This window comes from Triturus cristatus, chromosome 7, assembly GCF_964204655.1.
Source record: "Triturus cristatus chromosome 7, aTriCri1.1, whole genome shotgun sequence".
In the NCBI taxonomy this organism is placed as follows: domain Eukaryota; kingdom Metazoa; phylum Chordata; class Amphibia; order Caudata; family Salamandridae; genus Triturus; species Triturus cristatus.
This window is the reverse complement of record NC_140590.1, coordinates 1,148,407,219-1,148,430,497: the sequence shown is the minus strand read 5'-3', so window position 1 is coordinate 1,148,430,497 and position 23,279 is coordinate 1,148,407,219. Positions and strand designations below refer to the sequence as shown.

Here is a 23,279-nt window from a genome sequence, read left to right as displayed (position 1 = left end):
GGCCTGGTTATATGTTGTCTTCGGCAAGTGCAGCACATATCCCCATAAGTATGAATTGTCTAGCATTGTCAACATTACAGAATTTTTTTTTTTTTTTTTTTAAATACACAAAAATGTGGAATAAGATGGGAAAAACAGTTTGGCAAAAACACTGTAGAAGTAGTGGAGAAGTAAACAAGCATTAACAAGCTCACCACTGTCTTTCTCCGAGGCGAAGCAGAAATGCCTCGGAGAAAGGCAGCGGTGCTTTCGGATTCGGGGGCGTGTTCTCCTCTTGCCATTGGCTGGAGGAGATAATTAGAAAAGTAACGAAAAAACACGCCCCCGAATCCGAAAAGGACAGGGCCTGTTCGGAGTGACAAAGCCTCTTCTCCAATGGCTGGCCAGCATTCAAGAGGCCAGCCAATGGAGAAGAGGGGAGAAGAGGGGCGGGTTCAAGCCCCTTTTCTCCAAAACATTAAATCTCTGACTTCCGGTTCTGCCTTCGGCAGACCGGACGGTCCTCGACCTAAAAAGGGAGAGTTGGGAGGGTGGGGAAAGGATATACAAAAATCTAGACCCCCAAACCTGAGAGGAAAGGACAGGAAGGAAAAGTGGCTGGTCAGAAGGAAGCAAAAGGGGAAGAGAGGAGCAGTGAGTTAAAAAATAGAACAGCGAGGAGAACAAATAAATTCTCAAGGGAAGCACAGTGAATGCGAAAATAAGGCCAGTGATGATGAGTAAGGAAGAAAAAAAAATGACTGTGAAGAAAGGAGGGAAAGATTATCAGACACAAAGTTGGTACAGAGAAAGAATAACAGAAGATAAGCTACCAGCTTGAACACACACTCATTCTCATCACATGCTTAACAATCTGAAAGCTAAAGATTGAAATACTGTGAGGGCGATTGTAGGTCTGTAGGAAGCATGTCAACCATGCGTGTTTCACTTGCCATCTCGTAATGCACTTTGGTCAGCAGGAGGATGCCACCCACGTACGTCTTGTAGTGATAGAGAGGGTGGAGGTCTGGGGATGCCACGTGGAAGGGGCCGTTGGCCGGGTAACCGTAGTCTAGCTCCAGGTTCAGTGGCAACAGGTCCACGTCATGCATCGCGAGGTAATCTGTGTCATTCCCGCTCTCCAAGAAGCCCACGTTTATTAACGACGCCCTGTTAAACCTGGAAAGGGTACACTGTGAGCAGGAGCGCCAAAGCAATAACCGAGCAGCACAACAGTATTTAGTGAAAAACCATGCAAACCAAAGAGAAACATAAACGGATACACTGTACAACAGCACCAAAGGCCTACAAAGTGCACAGCTGCAGCTAAAGCGCATGCTGTGAGCAACAGAAACGAGCATTTACAATGCAATAGGTCACACATTACTGATAGTTTGAGGTATTGGCATTGCAAATAATAATGCAACGCCAATAGTTCGTACTTTCAGTAATGCGAGACCTAGTGTATTGCAAATGCTTACGTAGTGAGCCAGGAACCAGCATTGTATGTCTCAGTGCAGTACTGCAAACTGCTCCTAGAGGCCCCTAGTGAGCAAGGCACCAGCACTGCATGTCTAGGTGCAGTACCGCAAGCGGCTCCTAGAGGTCCCTAGTGAGCAAGGCACCAGCACTGCATGTCTCGTGCAGTATTGCAAGCTGCTCCTAGAGGTCCCTAGTGAGCAAGGCATCAGCACTGCATGTCTAGGTGCAGTACCGCAAGCGGCTTCTAAAGGTCCCTAGTGAGGAAGGCACCAGCGCTGCATGTCTCATGCAGTACCGCAAACTGCTCCTAGAAGTTCCTAGCGAGCAAGGCACCAGCACTGCAGACCTCTTTTGGTCACATATGGTACTGCACCCTGCAGAAGATATGGTAAATCCACCCTACTCATAATGCATTGCATACAAGACAGTACTACGAGTACATTCAAATAGCTATGTCCATATATATAATTAGTAGCTTTGATATGTGACAAAATAATTATTATATTAATTTCGGATTAGGTTGTACTCTGTGTGGAGCTGATGAAGGGAAATGTATACAGTCTCATAAATGTGAGATGCTCTAGTGAGTGAAGTAACTACTGCCAGCTTAGACTAGGACCAAGTGTGTGTCTTGCCTGAAGCCTTTTAAGAAAATAGTGCCTTGAGGCTGTAATTAAAACCTACGTAGTAACAACACATGTATTAGGGGCTGTCCTCATGTGAGTTTACAAGAAAAGACAAGGTGGAACTAAGGAGGGACTACTAAGCATATTGACCAATTAAAAGCCACCATTTACAAAGGACAAGGACAGGAGCCAATTAAAAAGATGGGCAGAAAGTAAGCGGAGCTTTATGCCTATATCCTGAATACAACATGATTCGAAGAGACAGCGCAAGCGCTGCCTAGGCGAGACCTAAAAAAGGTGCGTTGTGATTAAGAGCAGTGGCCAAATTATACACTATGAGCTGAACAGTAGACACCACAAGAGTACCGGACGCGCAACAAAAACAACTGTGTCATCATGAGCAAGGGCAAAAAGTGTACCTGGTGCAGGAGCACTCACCAGACAGTAAAGTGACTGGGAGCACTTACAAGCAGTGCTTTAAAGTGGCCGGTACTGTTGGTACGGAGTACCGGCACTTTTTTATTTTGAAAGTACCTGCACTTCTCAAGAGAAATGCAATACTTTTAATTGGAGAGTACCCGCACTACTCAGAAACAAGCAGGTACTCTGCTACAGAGTACCTGCACTTATACTTTTCCATTTCAAGCACTGCTTACAAGGCACGCGCTGCCCTTGGAAGGGCCTCTTGAAGTGCTTCTAAAAGAATTGCCTTGAAACAAGTCCAGATAGTGCGGTAGAGAAGTGCCAAACCTCCAAGGGCTGTGACAGTCAAAGAGAAGACCTTGAAAAGAAAAAAGAAAAGGCTCTCCCAACCTCTTGAGGTCGGATGTTCATGTGAGTTATCCTGTAGTCTAAATAAGTAATCAGCAAAACTACCCCCCCACCCGTTATTATTACTGCTCTAGGAGGAGCGGAAAATAAAATAAGCACGTCTAAGTTGATTTCACTGATAGAAACAGCTACTAACCACCATCAGGAATGCCACTGATTTTACCCCTGTCAGGGAAAGTAGTGGGTTACGCGTCAGCGTTGGTGCCAGCAAGTCAATCTGAAGGAATCCCCAAATTCTCCCCATTTCATGCCAGGCCCAGCTTGTAGATGTCGCTGCGTCACTAAGTGCTCTGGGTGTTTATGGTGTGACAGCCAGTATCGCTTGTAGGGTGCCTTCTGCCCCTTTCTCAATCATCAAATGTGGTGTGCTTGACTTGGCATGAGACCAGCATGTCGCAAATTCCGACTGTGCTGCTTGTGCTGCATTAAAGTATATATTCAGATTTGGAACATCAAATCCTCCCTTCTCAAAAGGAATCTGCAGAACGCCCCGATAAATAAATACATTCATTTATCGGGGCGTTCTGCAGAATGAATATATATATACATCTCATCTCTCTATATCAAAGAACGTTCGGTGCACTCACGGGGCTTGTCGCAGGCTTACATCATCCGCAGACGCGTTTCTGGCTTCTGTCTTCTTCAGTGCGGAAAGCCTCAATTCCTGGAGCTCACTGACATTTAAACCGACCTGAAATCTAATAGGTGGTACTTTAGCCAATGGGAGAGCTGTATTCCTCAAAGGCCTGCGGTAGGTCGTTCGCGCTTCTGCTACGATGCGTTGTTGTTTGAGCCTTGATGCTCCATTCCGTACTTTCAAATTGCCATATTCCACCACCTCCAAGACATAAGAATAGTAAAAAGGGGGACGGAGAGTACTTTGCAGCTGAACTATTACAGGCAGTGGTAGTTTGTCTGGTGCCTGCCTATGTAGGGTGCCGTGGGATGTGGGTAGATATGCAGTCCCCAGCTCTATCCCAGTGCGTATTCTTTGGAGTTGCCTATAAATGTGTTTCCGACCCGGTGAAATCGCCTAAGTAGGCACCAGGGGAAGTAAACCAATAACCGTTAACAAAGGAGGGAAGTTGGGGGGAAGGGAGGGGGGTCAGGGAGCTTGTAGATTGCATCTTGTTTTTTTACTTTGTGTGTCGGTGATTCTGGTTCCGGTTTGTTCATTACTGTGCCGTGGTGTCAGTGGCGAGGAGGGGAATCCCTGGAGAGGGTGTGTCACCGATCATTAAATCAGGGGTGATATTCAGATAGGGCCTTGGCATTCCGACCGCCCGTCAGGCCGTATGCCCATTACGTGCTAGTGTTCGTGGGCGTCGCAGGGTAGAGGGGCGGAGTTTGGGGTTGGGATTGTGAGGCCGCGGGTGCATCCTCAATCATCGTTTCCTGAGCAAATTGGAACCTGAGCTGAGCCCATTCCATGGAAATGGGATGCTTACGAATCCCTTTCACCTCCTCATCTCGCAGCACATCTTCCTCTGCTGCCCCCCATTTTTTAACTGCGCCTAACCAGGCTGCCTCTGGGGGTCCCGCCGGGGACCCCTGATGGGTGTTGAAGTGCTTTTCTGGCAAGTAGCACGCTACTCCGGAACCCAAAAAGGATTAGTGCTGAAAATTAGTTTAGTGAAATATGAAGTAATTTGAGTGGTGGATATGTTATGCAGTTATTTGAATAGAGAAAGGTAGGTGGCGGGATAGAAGAGGGAAAGAGGTTTGTATTTATATAGCACTTGCTACCCCTGAAAGGGTTATGAAGCGCTTTTTTGGCGAGTAGCACGCTACTCTGGAACCCATAAGGATTAGTGTTGAATTAGTATGGTGAAACATGAAATTAAGTTGAGTGGTGGATATGTTAGTTAGTTTTTTGGATTGAAAAGGGTTGGGGAGCGGTAAAAAAGGGAAAAAAGGTTTGCATTTATATAGCGCTTGTAACCCTGATGGGGTGTTGAACCACTTTATTGGCGAGAAGCACGCTACTCTGGAACCCATAAAGGATTAGTGGTGAATTAGTATAGTGGAATATGGAATTTGAGAAGTGAACATTTTAGTCTGTTATTTTGATTGAAAAGGATAGTGGAGGGATAGAAGAATGAAGGTTTTTTTTTATTTTTTTATTTCTTTATTTAGTTCGTAGGAGCAGGCTTTTGGATGAGTAAAAAGGGTTTTTTGGGGGTAGAGTCAGAGGGAAGAGTTTAGAAAGGTTTGTTTTAGGGGATCGGTATAGTAAAAGAGGTGTCCGATGATGCAAGGAGGGGTAGAGTAGGAGAGAGTCTAGAAAGGGTTATTTTGGGGATCATACTAGTGGTATGGGGTTTGGGATAAATGAGAGAGTGGATGTAGAGGATAGATTGATAGATGTATAGGGTGAGAGATAGGGTAGTGCACTGGAAAGAGTTGTAGAAAAGTTTGAGATGAGTCAAAGTTGGGCTAGAAGATAAATTGAGAGAAGTATAGGCTGAGAAATAGTGTAGTGCATTGGAAATGTCAAATTAGAAGAAAGTGATAAATATATAGATCCATAAGTACATTAAAAGTATATAGATGCATAAAGGAGGGAAGTATATGTAGATTAAAGATATTGATAGAGGTGCAGGATGAGAAATAGGGTAGTGCATTGGATATGCTTTTTCAGGAGAAAAGTAACAGACACACAGATCCAAGTACATGTAGACCAAAGATGATATTTTTATATGCCACATGATCCATCCTCTGCTGCATAATCTGCAGATATTAACCCCCACAAAATGTGTTTCTAGCTCAAACGGTTCAAAATTTACAAAAAATGCAGCAACAGGTGTTGCAGAGTGGTGGAAGGCCCTTTGATAAGCTCGAATGGTCAATTCTCTGTTGCTTATTGCTAAATGTGGGTGTTAAATTGTTACTAATGGGGTGCAACCAATGCCCAGACAGAGTTACCAAGTTTAATAAGCCTTTGCAATGCAATAGGTCTAGCACCTACACGAGACTAAGCCACTGTCATTGCAAACGACAATGCGTTCCACCCATGCCTTAAAAACCAAAACATAAATAAAAGGCATTGTCATTCACAACGCCAGCAGCTCAAACCCGCGCAAATGCGAGACCTACTGCATTGCAAATGCTCGTTCATTTTTTACAGTGAATTGTCAACCACACCGAAGATTTTCAACCATGAATGGAGTGTCAACAATGTTATCTTACATGGCACATTTAAAGCCAGATATTCTTTGCCTTGAATGTCTGTGTAAATTATGCTTGCACACCGCTGCTTGCTGGCTCTATGGGCTGAATCAAAAGAATACTTTAAACATCAATCAATCAATCAAAGACATTTATAGAGCGCACTACCTACCCGTAGGGTCTCGAGGCGCTTGGGGGGGGGGGGGGGTGCCGCTACTGCTCGAACAGCCAGGTCTTGAGCTTCTTCCTGAAGGAGAGGTGGTCTTGGGTCAGGCGCAGGTCAGCCGGGAGGGAGTTCCAGGTCTTGGCGGTCAGGTAGGAGAAGGACCTTCCTCCAGCAGTGGTTCTGCGTATGCGTGGGACGGTGGCGAGGGCGTGGCTGGCGGATCAGAGGTGGCGTTTGGGAGCGTAGAAGTTGATTCGGTTGTTGAGGTAGCTCGGGCCTTGGTCGTGGAGAGCTTTGTGTGCGTGGGTAAGGAGGCGGAAGGTGATTCTCTTGTTGACCGGGAGCCAGTGCAGGTCTCTTAGATGTCCGGAGATGTGGCTGTGACGTGGGATGTCGAGGATGAGTCTGGCTGAGGCGTTCTGGATGCGCTGGAGTCTCTTCTGGATCTTGGCGGTGGTTCCGGCGTAGAGTGCGTTGCCGTAGTCCAGTCGGCTGGTGACGAGGGCCTGGGTGACGGTCTTCCTGGTCTCTGTGGGGATCCACCAGAAGATCTTCCGAAGCATGCGCAGGATGTTGAAGCACGATGAGGAGACGGCGTTGACTTGCCTGGTCATGGAGAGGGAGGAGTCCAGGATGAAACCCAGGTTGCGTGCGTGGTCTGTCGGTTTGGGTGCGGTGCCCAGGGCGGGGGGCCACCAGGAGTCGTCCCAGGCGGAGGGCGAGGAGCCCAGGATGAGGACCTCCGTCTTATCTGAGTTCAGCTTCAGGCGGCTCGTCGTCATCCACTCGGCTACCTCTCTCATCCCTTCGTGCAGGTTGGCTCTGGCGGCGGCGGGGTCGTCGTTGGTCAGGGAGAGGATCAGCTGGGTGTCGTCGGCGTAGGAGATTATGTTGAGGTTGTGTTGGCGTGCGATGGCCGCGAGAGGGCTCATGTAGACGTTGAAGAGAGTCGGGCTCAGTGAGGATCCCTGAGGGACGCCGCAGATGACTTCGGTGGCCTCTGACTTGTACGGTGGTAGGCGGACTCTTTGTGTTCTTCCGTCGAGAAAGGAGACGATCCATTCCAGCGCCTTCTCCTGGATTCCGACGTTGCTGAGGCGCTGTACTAGGGTGCGGTGGCAGACCGTGTCGAAAGCCGCGGAGAGGTCTAGGAGGATGAGGGCCGCTGTTTCCCCGTTGTCCATCAGGGCTCGGATGTCGTCAGTGGCGGCGATGAGGGCGGTCTCGGTGCTGTGGTTGGCACGGAATCCGGACTGCGATGGGTCGAGGGATCCATTCGTCTCGAGGAAGGCGGCCAGCTGTTTGTTGACGGTTTTCTCGATGACTTTGGCTGGAAACGGGAGTAGAGAGATGGGGCGGTAATTCTTGAGTTCGGTGGGGTCTGCTGTAGGTTTCGTGAGTAGAGCGCTGAGTTCGGCGTGCTTCCAGCTCTCGGGGAAGGTGGCGGTGTCGAATGAGGTGTTGATGATGTCCCGCAGGTGGGGTGCGATGACAGCGTCGGCTTTGTTGAAGATGTGGTGAGGGCAGGGGTCGGTCGGAGATCCGGAGTGGACGGAGTTCATCGTGTGGACGGTGTCTTCGGTGTTGACCGGGGTCCAGGCGCGGAGGGTGGTGGTGGGTGGCGTTGCTGCGGTCGTGGCGTGGGTCGGATGGGTGCTGAAGCTGTTGTGTATGTCCGCGATCTTGTTGTGGAAGTAGGAGGCGAGGGAGTTGCAGAGGTCTTGCGAAGGGGTGATGTCGTTGCTTCCGGCGTTGGGGTTGGAGAGCTCTTTCACGATGTTGAAGAGTTCCTTGCACTTGTGTGCGTTGTTGTCCAGTCGGTTCTTGAAAGCCGTCTTCTTGGCGATGCGGATCAGTTGGTGGTGTTTCCGGGTGGCAAGCTTGAGGGTGGTCCTGTTGTCCGGCGTGGGTTCCCTTCTCCAGGCTTTCTCGAGGGCGCGGCAGTTCTTCTTGGAGCTCTTGAGTTCGTCGGTGAACCATGGGGCTCTCTTGCTGCCGGGTCTGCTGGGCGGGGTCCTCAGTGGGGCGAGTTCGTCCGCGCAGTCGCTGATCCACTTCGTGAGGTTGTCGGCGGCCTGGCTGGGGTTCGCTGAGCTGGCCGGAGGGTGCTGGCTCAGGGAGGCGGCGAGCTGGTCGGCTGTGATCTTGTTCCAGCTTCTTCGGGCAGCCTGTTGCTGGTGGGTGTGCTCGCAATAGTTTATCCTCTTGTGTCCATGCTGTTGACTCTTTCTTTATAATCATCTGGCAAATACTGCACCATCTCCTTCATCACCCGCATTGCCAATTGCCATACAAAATAAGCATTGAATCTTAATTAGCTATCCTCTATTATGCTCCGACTTCGCTACTGGGGCTGAGGACAGCAGCCCTGCTCAGCAGCAGTAATTATTTACATTTGTTACAATCGCAGCACCCGCAAAAGCAACTGAGGTAAGTACACCGTAGGTAAGTTATGAAAAGACTTTATTAAGTCAGAAATTAACTGGCACTCCAAGCAGCTGGCAGTCATGACATCTGTGAAGGCAGTCTGTCAACATTCCAAGGCTGCCTTCACTCCAACATTCTAAGCTGTACCAAAAGCTGATAAGGGGAGGGGGGGGGGAACATGGAACCTACCAAGTGGCAAGTTATAACACATCTTCCCCCTTTAATATAGACAGTTACAAAAAGAATGTAAACCGATAACCAGAACCATACCTAGAGGGAAAGAAAGGGTTAAGCATATACCAAGATCATTCCATTCTGAAGTCCTTGAGCCAACTAGGGGGATAGTGTTGTCTGAATCCCCTTCCCTCTTGGGTTCCCCTTGCTCTGGATCCCGTTCCCAGATTCCCACTGCGCCCCACCTGGACAGAGTCCTTCTGTCCTGTGGCAACCCGATCCATGCTCCATTTCCGCCCATCCTCCATGATGACAATGTTTCTCTTGACCTCCCTAATCTTTTCTGGAGCATAGAACGTGTCCTCCTTACTTCCCCTTGCCACAGGTTTGCGAATATACACTTCCTGTCCTCTGCTGAAGGTTCTTTCTTTGGCGCCCCATTTGTTGTCATAGGAATCTTTGTACCTCTTTTGCCTAGCTTCCACCTTCTTACTAAACTCTTCTTGATCGACTACCACAGGATCCTTGGTCTTCAACCAATTAGGCGATAGTTTTGATCCTGCTTTCCTTCCTCTCAACAGTTCGAAGGGTGTGTGACCCGTGGATAGACTAGGCGTCGTGTGGTATGACCAGAGCATGTCTCTCAATGCTGCTTCTATGTTCCCCCCAGACTTAACCGCTAGTTGGATACATTCCTTCAGCATACGGTTGGCTCTTTCTACTTTGCCGTTGGCTCGCGGGCAGTACAATGGAGTACGTATATGCTTTATGGACAAGTCCCTTAGGAACTCTCCCATCTCCTCTGACACCAGTTGGACTCCGTTGTCTGTGATCAATGTTGAGGGTATGCCCTCCTTTGAAAAAGTGTCACTCAGAAATTCAACTATTGCCTTGGTGTTGATGCTGGTTACAAACTTGTGGGAGACCCAGTTGGAATAATAGTCAACGATCACTAAAAGGTACCATTGCTGCGGCCCCTTTGCCCTGATAGGACCCTTGATGTCGAATCCCAACTTGTCCCATGGGGACTTTGGAACCTCCACCGGACTAAGTGGGGATCTCCTGGTGTTCTTTGACTTGTCGCTAACTTCGCACGCGTAACATTCTTTCACTCTCTCTTCCATGCTGGAATCCATGCCTGGGAACCAATAATCTGATCTTAATCTAGCCTTGCATAGACTCCTTCCCAGGTGACCTTCATGGGTTAGGTCAATAATTTGCTTCCTTAACCCCTCCGGGGGAACTAGTCTGCCTGCTTTGAGGAGGTACTCTCCTTCAATTGACAGTTCATTTCGTACATTCCAATAGGGTCGTAAGTTCTCCGGCAAGCCTCCACATTTATTAGGCCACCCTCTGACAACCCATGTTTTAACTTCTCGGAGGACATTGTCCTGTTCCATGTGACCATCCCACTGCTCTCTGGTCATGGCCGGGATTTTTATTTCCAAGACCCTCTCCCGGTCTTCTTCCTGTCCTTCCACTGGAGCTCTGGATAAGAAATCTGCTACTTTGTTCTGTTGGCCAGGAACATACGTATTTCTGAAATTGTAGCCTTGTAACCCCAGCACCCACTTAGCGATGCGGGGAGTGATATTCTCCAACACTTTGTTTCCGAACAGGTTGACCAAAGGCTTATGGTCGGTACATACTACGAATGGTAGACCCCAGACATAAAAACTGAAATGTTTGATTGCCCAGTACACCGCCAGAGCCTCCTTCTCGATAGTGGAATAGTTGGATTCCGCCCCAGACAAGGTCCTTGATGCAAATGCCACTACTTTTACTGTATCATCCACTCTCTGTGACAGCATGGCCCCCACACCTTTTCCACTTGCATCAGTAGTGATTACGGTGTCCTTGTTTACATCAAAGTTTCCGATGTAAGGTGCCGACACGATAGCCTCTTTAATCTTCTCAAAGGCCAGCTCCTGATCTCTCTCCCACTTGAATGGTGTGTTTTTTTTCAACATTTCTCTGAGTGGATGGGCTATCATGGCAAAAATTTTTATGAACCTAGCCATGTACTCGGCTAAACCCAGAAAAGAAAGTACTTCTTCCTTGCAAGATGGCATGGGTGCTTTTCTTACTGCCTCCACCAAGTCTATTTTGGGCTTTATCCCCTCCTCCGAGATGGTGTGCCCTAAATAATCCACTGTGGTAACTCCTATTTTGCATTTGCTCTCCTTGGTGGTGAAACCAACCTCTCTTAAACATCCGAGTACCCTTTTCACATTTTCATCATGTTCAGTGTCACTCGCCCCATAAATCAAAATATCGTCCTGAAAACACATGGACTTAGGACAATCCCTCAACACGTGCTGCATAGCCCTTTGAAACGCTGCTGCCGCTGACGCCAACCCAAAAGGCATTCTCATAAATTTAAAATTGCCAAATGGTGTGGTGAAAGCAGTCAAGGGTTGAGATTCGGGGTGCAGTCGGATTTGATGGTAGGCCGATGAGAGGTCGAGCACACTAAAGAACTTGGCTCCCTGTAAAGTACTCAACATTTCATGTATCCTTGGGAGAGGATGCCTGTCCACCACAATATTAGCGTTAAGCGCCCTCAAGTCTACGCATAACCTAATGCTTTTCCCACCTTCCTTGCTTGTAATGACAATGGGCGCCAACCATGCAGAGCATTCTATCTCTTGTATGACCCCTTGTTTTAACAACTTCTCCAACTCCATTCTTAAAGGCTCTCTCATTAGCAGGGGAATGGACCGTGTTTTGTGTACAGTAGGTGTTGCTCCTTCCTTGAGTTCAATCCTATGCATGTAGTTTTTTAGTACCCCCAGTTTCTCATTAAACACCTCTGGAAATTCTTTCACTAGGTTAGACCCCACCCCCGGGGATTCTATAAGAAGTACCTGCTCCTGGTTGTTCGGATCAAGTCTTATACCTAATTCTTTCTGATGTTTCCACCCTAATAGACTTGATCCTTCTCGGGTAACATATACCTTCCCCACAGTATGCCTGTCTTTGAAGGATATTCTCATTCTCACCATCCCATCCAACTGGATAGGTACTCTGTTGTACCCTGTGGGGGCTATGTCAGCTGACTCTAAAGTGATGTTATGTTTCACAAATTTTTCACTGAACACTTGCTTGTCTATTAAGGTGAACGGAGAGCAAGAGTCTGCAAACACCTTAAATTTCTCTCCATCTAGTTTTATTTCGCAAGTTGGGTACTGTGTACTTTGTTCCTTACTTTCGTCTTCAATCTGACAAATAAAATTCTTCTCCTCCCCCACTACGTCTTCAGGGTGATCTACCATGTGAACCTTTGAGCTCCCTACATTGCATGTTTTGGCAAAATGGCCCTTTCTGTTACATCTTCTGCAAGTGACGTTCCTTGCAGGGCATCGCCAATTGTTGGCCAGGTGGTTGTGGTTCCCACACCTAAAACATTTAAGACCTTCCGTCTTGTTGCTCACCCCTTCTCTAAACTTGTTCTCCAATTTGCACACTGTTTCCCCCTCCGATGCCTCTTTAGACATAGATTTTTCTTTCCTTTCTTCTGACACTTTCATCTCTCTCATACATATGGCTGTATGTTCCAGACCCTTTGCTATGCTTATGGCTTCCTCCAGATCCGGATTCCTTGTGAGTAACTCCTCCTGCACCTTCTCTTCATTGGTGCACCTTACTAATTGGTCTCTGATTAATGAATCAGTAAGTGCCCCGAACTCACATGTAGCTGCCATTCCTCTCAACACAGCAATGTATGAAGACACTTTCTCCTCTTTTCTTTGCACCCTTTTGAAAAATTAGTGTCTTTCTAAGACTACATTAATTTTCACTTTAAAATGTGCTTCTAACTTACGCAATGTGTATTCATAAACATCAACCCCTTCATCCTCATCCTGAACCTCATCCTCTACTAATCTCCCTGTTATGTCCTCGTAAACTTTCCTTCCCTGTATACCTAAATTATGTAACAGTATGTGCTGTTTCCTAATATTAGAGAAGTTCCCTCCACCAATGGCTATCAGGTATGATTTGAAAATACCTTCCCACCTTTTCCAGGGGATGTCAGGTTCCCCTAATTCATTCAAAAACGGTGGAGGTTGACTCATTCCAGCCCCCGCCATGGTCGGGTACTGCTTTACCCAGAGGAAAACTCTAAAAAAAATTTAAGAGACTAAACAGAATAGAATGTAATAATAACCTTATATGTGAAGGTGAGTGGCAAGGAATTTAAAGATATGGGGTATGGCTGCTTGTAAATAGGCTCCTAGAGCCCTCTTCAAAGGTGACACCCTTCAAAAACCATACAAAGAGTCTGATACACCAAAAGAAATGCCTAACTAAAGTTCAGTCCCCTTTCTATCTCCACTGTAGACTCCCAGCAGTCCCTTCGTGTGTTTCCGGTCTCTCTTCCTGCCTTTCGTTTGAAGAGATCAGCGTGTTCTCCTGAGGAAAAGATACCAGCGCAGACTGCATTCACTGAGGTGCCTCTCGTTCACGGACTGCTTCCCTCGCCGTGATGTGAGCACCGCTGCCCCAGAGACAACAGCAAAGACGCGCCTCACTCCAGCATACCACCGCTACTCACGGACGGTCCTCGGTGTACCTCCAGCGTCGCGCGGGACCGGGACCTCCCCTGAGATGCCACGGCAACGACCGCTGCACAACAAAGGCGCTCCTCACCCCGGCAAACAGCAGCTTCTCACAGCCGGTCTCCTGTGCTCCTCCCAGATCGCGCGTGACAGGAACCACCCCTGAGGTGATACGGCATCTGCCAATACAGGTCACGCCAATATGCTGCTGGTACAGTTCTCGCCTCAGCCGCCGCTGCCCCACGAGCCTCACCAGACCGGACAGCTCCAGCAGTCAGACAAACGCCACAACCAGAACGACCCCTCCGTTGTCCATCCGCTACAGACTGTGCCACTCGTGTAAAGTCTCCTCATAAATCAGGCTGCATTCTTTCGCCACAACGATCGCCTCTCACGCAGAGATGTACAACAAAGTTCCTTCGCATTGAGCTCACCACTGCACAGCCTTATAGCGAGGGTCAACGTTAGCGCTCCGCTACCCAGCCTCACGATTCTTTTCTTCTAAGTTGCCAGCATGCCGAATTTTTCGCAGGGAAGAGTGCCACGCTGTCCCTGCCACAGCCACAGTTCTCCTCGTCGCCAAGATGAGGTAAGTACACCGTAGGTAAGTTATGAAAAGACTTTATTAAGTCAGAAATTAACTGGCACTCCAAGCAGCTGGCAGTCATGACATCTGTGAAGGCAGTCTGTCAACATTCCAAGGCTGCCTTCACTCCAACATTCTAAGCTGTACCAAAAGCTGATAAGGGGAGGGGGGGGAACATGGAACCTACCAAGTGGCAAGTTATAACAGCAACGAAAACGAAAAGAAACAGCAGGTGGTCGCCTCCGGCATGCTCAAAGCGGCCGTCCGCCACTTCCCCTCACCCTCACCACCTCCGCCACAATCGAGCCAGCTGCGCGGGCCCTGCGATAGCATCAAAAGTAAATAAATAGAAACATTTGTTTTTTCCTCTTTCTTTACTTGTGATACAAATGCGGCACCCACGTGGTAAAGTGATTGTAACAAAAGTAATGAAATGGAAAAGAAATGGTGGGCGGACACTTGTAGAATGCCAAGAAATAGGAAATAAGTGACTCTGGGAGCGAGAGAAGGAGGCTGGGCAGAGCAGCAAATGGCTGCAGGAGGAGAAATTAAGCGTTTCCCTCCCGTCATTGTGAAAGCTATTTGATAAAAGAGTGCTCGGAGGCTGTAATTAAAGCCTACTGATCAACAACACACGTAACAGGGGGTGTCGCCATGGGAGGTTACAAAATGAGACAAGACGGTACTAAGAAGGGACTACTAAGCCTTTTGACTAACGAACAGCCGCAGTCTACAGTGGACAATGACAAGCCAATGAAAAATGTAGGTGGAGAGTGGGCAGAACTTCACATCCCTAACTCAATACTACATGCCTCGCAGAGCAGTGCATGCGCTCTGCCCAGGCTTGACCTAAAAATGACAAATAAATGAAGTACTACTATTACAAAATGTGCCACATTATGCCGCACAATTGGTCTTTTCTTGCCGCATAATTTACTCAACCCTGCTGCATAATTTGGTCCTCTCCTTCCGCATAGTTCCAGTGGCCCAGACTATATGCCAGGAATAGAACTTGAAAGCTAAATTTACTTTTACATTAGAAACTCAGACATGGTAAAATGAGGCTAACAAGGAAGGAGGTTTTATCTCGGGGTGTTGTATATATGTGTATGTATCTCTCTCCAAATTAGGCATGAGAGAATGGAGCAAAGTTTTAGGGAAAACATATTCGGGATAATGGTAAAATAGTTATAGAAATTATCATTTTGATTAATGCGATCCTACTGGTCATGGATAATAGCAAAGAAATACATCTATTTACTTGACAAGAAAGCCTTTCTTGCACTGGACCAGAATGTCAGCAAGTACCATATGAGGATACCTGTGGATGCCTAAATACTTAACTGCGCCTTCGCGCCATCATAATGTTAAGACCTCTGTTGTGTTCGAATCAGATGAACGTGGAAATATCTCCGATTTCTACCATTTCTTATATTAGAGTCATTTTAATAACTTAATTATCTCACTGATTATAGGCTACAGGGTTTGTTCGGGGTTCCTAATGAACAAAAATGTGTCATTAGCATACATTCAAATTAGTATCCTGCCTATAAGGTACTGTCCTGCTAAGATGTCCCCTTGGCCAGCACGCTAGGGGATTCATGGTCAACATAAATAACAGTGGAGAGAGAACACATCCCTGTCTTGTCCCTATACAGATCTGCATGGGTCAGAGATATGCCCTTGTGATCCTGAACGCTAGTGGTAGGGCTTGAATATAACAGTCTGATAAGGCTAAGGAAGTTTTCTTCCAGCCAAAGTCAGTGCAGGGAGGTCAAGAGGAATGGCCATTCCAGAGTATCAAATACCTTCTTGGCATCAAGAAAGAACGAGACAGCTACAAGTTCAGGGTTTAGCTGATGTAGCATTGCAAGTGAGACTATACGGGTTACATCAGGTATCTCTGTCAAGTATAAAACCAGATAGGTTGGGCAAGACCAGCCCAGACATCAATGGAGTGAGTCGATTAGCAATCCCATTTATAAGGACTAGAGGCCCGGTTGATTTATATAGCATGTTATCTTTAGTTTTAGCAGGGCCGTGATTACTGCCTTCCTAGTTGACTGCAGAAGTATTCCATCAGCTAGTGCCTCCTCATATACAAGGAGTAGTCGTGGTACCAACACAAATTTGAAGTCTTTATAGAATTTGAATGCAAGGCCATGTGCATGTTGGGCCTTCTAACCAGCCAACTCATCTGTGGCCGCCTTCACTTCTGTCAAACCTAAGGGTTCAGATCGGAATCGTCTATGACCATCTTTCAGCCATGCTAATGTGATTTCTTCTAGGAATGTACTTCTCTTCAGGGTATCCACATTGGACTTAAAAGCGGATGCCTGGCTGTAATAGTCTGGGAATAACTTAAGAATTCATAATTTCATGTTCTGGTGACTCATTAACATTTACTTTGTTCTGTGTTTCATGGCCTTCTAGTATCCAGTCCACAGTTCTCACAGATCTTTACCTGTTGCAGTAGTGTCTAAACAGAGCAGGTCTGGATAGGAAAGCTACTTCTCTGTTGGCAAACTCTATGCGACAGCAGCTTCCACTTCAGCCAGTAATGTCCTGTCCCAGGATTGGATATATCTATCCTCCAGGTTAGCTAATGGAGTCTTCAACTCTCGAAGTGGAGAATGAATGGCCTTAAAGACTTCCACCTGCTTTGAAATGCTTACTTCTTTTATGTACATTTTGAAAGCTTTCCAAACAGTTGCATTCTTGACCACTGATTTAGTATTGAAATATTCTGCAATGACTTATCATGTTTCCCTTTTTAAAAAGTGTCTAGTAGCACGTCTGTGGTGAACCTCCAGGCGCACTGAAGCTGGATATCTAACTCTAATAGTACCGGGTAGTGATTAGGCAATGTGAGTGGTTTACAAGATACCTTTGGCTAAGTGTACAGTAATCAGCCATAAATCCAGTAAGTATACAAAGTTTTGAACCAACAAGTAATAGATAAATATTAGCTTAAGCCCATATGTCACTCGCCAACAATCTACAGCTCCTAGCATTTCCATAGTGGTTCCCAATGCCCTCTTTGATGTAGTGGGCTGAATGCGTCCGCTTCCAAATCCAAGTTTAAGGCACCACCTCATATTCGGTTATGCTCTAGTGTCTGATGGCATACTGCGAGAATTTCATTAAACAATTCAGGAGTGGGTGTACTGGGACCATAGACATTTACTAGAGTCATTCGTGCAGCAAAAAGCTGACCAGTGATAATCAATAATCTGCCATTTGGGTCCCACAGTAGTATGAGAGATTGACTTTGATCAGTCGTGGGGTTTGGCCTAATGGTGGCTTTAGTGCTAGCCATCTATGCTTTCTTCCCACCACAAATAGGTCAGAGAAGTTTGCCTTTGATTGGTCGTGGGGTAATGCTTGGTGGTGGTTTTGGTGCTAGCGATCTATGCGCTCTTTTCAACACAAATAGGTGAGAGAAGTTTGGGCTCCTCAATATATTAGAAAGTAGGGTTTCAACAACTATCTCAAGGTTTCCTGTAGATGTGAAGTCAGGTAGGGCCAGGATTCTGATATTATTTCAATGGGATGAAGCCTAAAGGTCTATATTCTTGTCCCTTACTTCAAAAAGCTCTTTCTCTACATAGTAAATGCTCTCGCCAGTGGTCGCAGCTTTGGTTTCGAAATCAGATATGCGGCATTCACCCATATTCAACCTAGCATGTTTTTTGTCTAGTCTTTCTTTTAGCAGATCCACTTCAATGGGGACGGTGTCCATTTTTCTGTCAATAGATTTAAGGCAGCTTTCATTTACAATAAGATATGCTCCATGTCTGTCTCATCGTGTGTAGTCTCCTTAAGAGTCCCGTCAGTACTAATGGCAAGTATTTTAGAAGCTTTTTTATGGTCGAAGGATAATTTACTCTGCTTTTGATCTCCATTTCCCATTTTGGCTAGCAAACTCAGCACTCCGAGCAGTTTGAGGCAATTGCAGTAGTTTTCAGTACAGCACTTTATTTAACTTGTAGTGCACATTTGTTATGGGCAAAGGGTAACAGCTCACTCTCAGCTCATAAAAGGGATAGCTTACATTCACACATATGGCCTCCCTTTTGTGCACAGGTCTGTGGGAGCAATGTCAATTTTGTCTTCACAAGCATACAAATATGTGGTTAAAGGTATATTACATATGCTCCAGTGTCCTCTCCCCTTAAAAGTCGCTATGACCTGCTACTCTGCGAGACACCTGGGAGCTCCAGTGAGGCTAATTATCAGAGTATGAACCCCCTAATGGTTTTTTACCCAGTATAGTAAGATAATTGAGATCAAGAACCCAAGGACATAAGCGCCTGTGCCTTATTTCTCTTTCCCATAAGGAGTCGCAATCTGTCGTCTCATCTGCACAAGCCTGTTGGGCCCACAGAAAGATGCAATTTTTCTTCATCACAAAATGGCTCCTTTAGGCCTACGCTGCAGTCGCTAGACCCGCACGTCCCAACTCCTGTGCACAGACCTCAGCCCCCGCAAGAAAGCTCTTTAGCCTATTATTTCTGGCACAGCACTGCTCCCTTGACGTTGCTCCTCCTCTCATGGAAGCACCAGTTCCAAGACTGCCCATGATCCTGTCAGTCTGCCTACAGGTCTCATCATCTAGTTCCTCTAGTCTGTTGTGCAAGGGTGCCAGGTCTCATGCTGTTTATCGGTTTTATCCCCTTTTGTTTTCAGCAGATATTTATTAATGTGGCATGGACATGATGGTCTGAAACTATGCAGCCATTTTGATAGGCACAGAGATGGAGAACTCTATCTCTGAGACCTCACCAATTATACCCAAAGTTCCTGGAGGCGCTATGCTCATCTTTCTCATCTTCAACTATTGTACTGAGCCTCTGGGCACCAAACTGCGGATCTCTTTCCACCAATAACCTGATGACAAACAGCTCCTACCTGAGGAGCAACTGAAAAAAAACACCGCTCTCTCTGTTCACTTGTGTAACCAAAACATTGACACAGATAAAATGCAAGCTCAGTCTCCTACTCTCAACTGACAACGATTCCCTCTGAGTGCTTAGAGATAGGTAAGGCTCTAAGTCACGATGAGCACGCCATTAAAATCCCTCCGTTTCGCTTGTGACTACAGGCTTCTTCTCAAGAGTGACTTCTCACAGTATTAGAATTATTTGAAACGTGTAACAGTTTGTCCCCAAGACAGACTTAATACTAGCTGTTCAAGCAATGGTTATCTCCTCACTGGTCTTAAAAACACACAATTCTCCTATCTCCCATCCCTTACCTCCTCCCCTCCTCTAGTTCCTTCCAAAAGGCCTTCACTTTTTGTGTCGACTTGTTTCTCATACCAACACATTTTATTGCATTGCTCCTATTCTTGCCTCCATCAAATACGTGCCTCTTGAATAAAGTATATACAAAGCCAGCTTGCATCACGTTCAAAGCTCTCCACAATGTTCTTAGTCTTTAAAGCAATATTAATGCCTCACCTACTTAGTAAACATAAGCGCTCATAGATGCACATATCAAATTTGATATGAACCATCTGTGATGTGCTGTGTACACACGATCCTTGCCATTCTAGACTGTGCTCATCAACAGGCATGTTAAATCATAATCTTTAAGTGTTTATTCTCTTTTACCTGAATGTTACTATATCATAAATGTTTCCTACTATTATGTAAAGCTTTCTGAGACCCCACCTATGAGTATGGATTTGGTTAAGCAAATACTTTTAAAATAAAAAACATTAAAAAAATTCTCTCCAAGCTAATCATATCATTATCACTATCAATCATATTTCATCAACAGTACCAAAGCAACACAAAAGCATACAGACCGATATACAGCCATGTGTAAACATGCCAAGTCATCAGGAGAGCTTGCGAAGCAGCAGACATGCACCCCACATTCTCACGCCACCAGCTTAAAAAAGCTTAAGGATTTGAATTTTGAACCCCAAAGATTATCTGTCAATATTAAACAATACAACAATCAAAAGGAAAATCAGCATCCAATCAGACAAGTGCCAGGTCAGTCACCAGCAGTTCAGCAAAGCACAAAGGCCTAATTCAACATAGCAACAGCATTGGTGCAGGTGCATAACCAACACACAGGAAGGGATTAAATCACCTGAACGCATGAGATAGTCATAGGCCAGGCCTTTGTAAAGCCACCATCATATGGTGTGATTTGTTGGTCCTGAAACCAGAGGGCCTAGCAATTTACTAAGGACCCCATTTCGATTCAATTGGAAAGTCTTGCTAGTTGACTGATCATCATCAAATTCTCATTGCCAGATTTGACCATGGACAAGTCACAATCATTGGCCTCTTCCAATGGGTTTTCATATCTGAAACACTGTAGGCTACCGGGATTCATGCACATAATGTTCAGCTGTGACAGGGTGCAGGCTTATGTTTAATTGACTGTTTCATAAAGACTGGCTCACTGTGGGTACACATCTGGATGCTATGTGTGAACAATAGATTGAATCCGCTGATTTCTACGTGTTGCTAAGGAGGAGGTATAGCATCCATGGGTCAAGGATGCAAGGCAGGATTAATTAAATTCACTTTCTTTGTTTTGATTACTTAAACTCATGTACTAACATTACAAATTAAAAAGAAAACGGGTGATCATTAGTGGAAGCAGTGCCTTCCACTTAGACTAAAACTGATACTAATGGCTGTTTTTGCTCGGCCAGTGGTCAACACATTTATCTAAAAATTTCACACCGAAGTAACAATTATCGACATTGATCCCACTGGATAGCATTACCAAAGTACCATGATTGTTAATTCCATATTTAAAAAACAAAGGTGTGAGTAATCATATTTGAAAAGGTCTATACTTTTGATAAAAAAAGCAGTACGTGAGGCATACAGTTTTTCCCAGCCCTAAACAACTCAACATGACTCAAATGCACTGCTAACTAAGCCCGGGCAGAGCTGGCGTAGTACCACTATGCGGAGTTCCACAGACTCGGAAAAAAACTTAGTGGAACTCCACTCCGGTCCCCTCCACCCTCCCTAATTTTTTTTTTTTTTTAAAAGGCACTTACCTGCTAGGGTGTCTCCGGGCTGCCTCCTCCTCGCCATGGTCTCTCTCTCCCCCTCGCGGTCTTTGTCGACAGAAACTCCTACGTCTTGCGTGCGCAAGACGTACAATGTAGGAGTTTCCGTGGACGAAGACGGCGAAAAAGAGGAGGAGAGAGAGAGAGACCATGGCGAGGAGGAGGCAGCCCAGAGACGCCCCAGTAGCGAAGTGCCTTTAAAAAAAAATAGGGAGGGTGGAGGGGCCGGAGAACTCTGCTCCGCCACAGAGTCGGAGTTTTGCCTGAACTCCGCGTTGTCAATGGAGCACGGAAAAGGCAAAACGCTGTAAACTCCGCTGGCGAAGCGGAGTTCTCAGCCCGGGGTTACTGCTAAAATTTGGTTTTAGTCACTGGTTTTATATAAAGTGAGCACTCAACCTTCTCCTCAAGCTTAATGTACAAATGTAGGCCTCGGTTTTCCAAATTCATTTAAAATATCTGGGCCAACCTTCACTTGCTACAAACATTTAATTAGCTATTTTCCCCATCTAATGAGAAACAATTTGGTATTTTACTGCTAGTTAGCCATCAGTTCCAGAATATCACCCTTCCGCAATAGGAGATGGATACCCTTCTCTTTAGAGGCAACTGTGGCAATCGCCTGTTGTGAGTTATTTGCCATGTGCTTAAGACAAGAAATGTATTGTGTTTTGGCTGTGCACCCGATAGGCACCAGTTGAAGTTCACAACACATTGCGGAGAAAGGAGTGCGCTTTGAAGCAACTTCAAGATATTTGCCAAGCCGTAATCTCAAAAACTTTGAACCGGTGAAGCATTTGCCCAAGGAGTGGAGCCACTTTAGCTTCATAAACTATCAAGATAGACTACTGAGAAGACCCCCAAACAAACAATTGACACTTTTCAGCCCTCTAAAGCTTTCTGTTCTACTTTTACTAAACGTTTAGTCCAAGCACCACTGCCTGGCGGCCTTATTCTGGTAATTGAACAATGATATATATTCCAATTTTTAGGAATCAATCAGATTTTCTAGTTGAAAAAGCAGTTTCCAAATAGAAAACTGCACGTATCGTCATGGAACGTAAACGGACTAGGCTACAAGATCAAGCGCACTCTGGTCCTGCAGCACATTCGGCGGTGGGCTCTCGATGTTGTGTTGCTCCAGGAGACACACCTTAGAGGCACCAGTTATAAAGCCCTAGATCGGTTTGTAAAACACCTTACTAGCCTATGCAAGCTTCACCACAGAGTTATTCATGGGTAGGCATAATCCTCAAGTAATCAATCCCATTCACATGACAATGCACTTGGACTTATCCACAGGTAAGATTTGTGGCAGTGACTGGCACATGGGAGGGAGAAACTCTGCTCCCTTTATATTCCACCCAGACTTCATGCGGGAAGTCTACCAGACTTGGGCGCCACCCTTCTGGCCCTGCCAACTGGCACACTAATACTGGCGGGAGATGTAAACGATGTAATTGAAGCATCCCTAGATAAGTTAAGTGGGGCGGGTCTGACCGAGAGATGGGGAACATTCACATCCTTTGCAGAAGCTATGGGCTGACAGACCTCTAGAGAGACAATCCAGTAGCCAGGCAAAACATGCACTTCTCACCGGCACATAACTGTTACATTCGACTATACTACCTCCGGACACATACAACCTCTGCTAATCAGTTCTGAGACGCAACGATCCAAGTGAGGGGCATTTCGGATCATTCACCAGTGAGAGTACACTTCCAGTGCCCCCAGATGTACATGCCGCAAAACCCTAGAATAGATGTTCTGTGTATCCAAGAGAGGGAAATAAAGGAGAAAATTAGAGAGGCCACCACCCAATATTTTGAAGATAATCAATGCACAGTCGACTGCCGATGCACACTGTGAGAAGCATATAAAACAGTGCTGAAGGATCAGGTACTGGCCCTTATATGGGGGAAACGAAAGGAGGAAAAACAAGAAAACAAGAAATTGAGGACCTTGAAAGGGACATCCTAGAGCTAGAGAAACGAATAGGACAGGAAGCATCAAGGGCATTACCCATCAATTGAGATTAAAACAGAATGCTCACCGCGCCTTGGCGGAGAATAGAGCGATGGTGTGCGCCCAGGCTGTGCAACATTGTATACACGATGTGGGGATAAAGCTGGCAAACTCCTGGCCTGGCTGGAGCACTGCGATCGGAAGAAAGCATGGGTCTTAGAAATTAAAGTTAATAACGGGGCAACCTATACAGTGAATATGGAAATAG

General features: G+C 46.2%; 1 protein-coding gene across 1 annotated transcript in view; it reads right to left on the bottom strand.

Moving 5' to 3' along the window:
* B4GALT7 (beta-1,4-galactosyltransferase 7) overlaps positions 1-23,279 on the bottom strand; it is a 108,489-nt gene that overhangs the window by 12,971 nt on the left and 72,239 nt on the right. Inside the window, exon 3 of the mRNA XM_085618361.1 lies at positions 933-1,158. Within this exon, the coding sequence (XP_085474487.1) occupies positions 933-1,158 (226 nt within the window). The remainder of the gene's footprint in view (positions 1-932; positions 1,159-23,279) is intronic.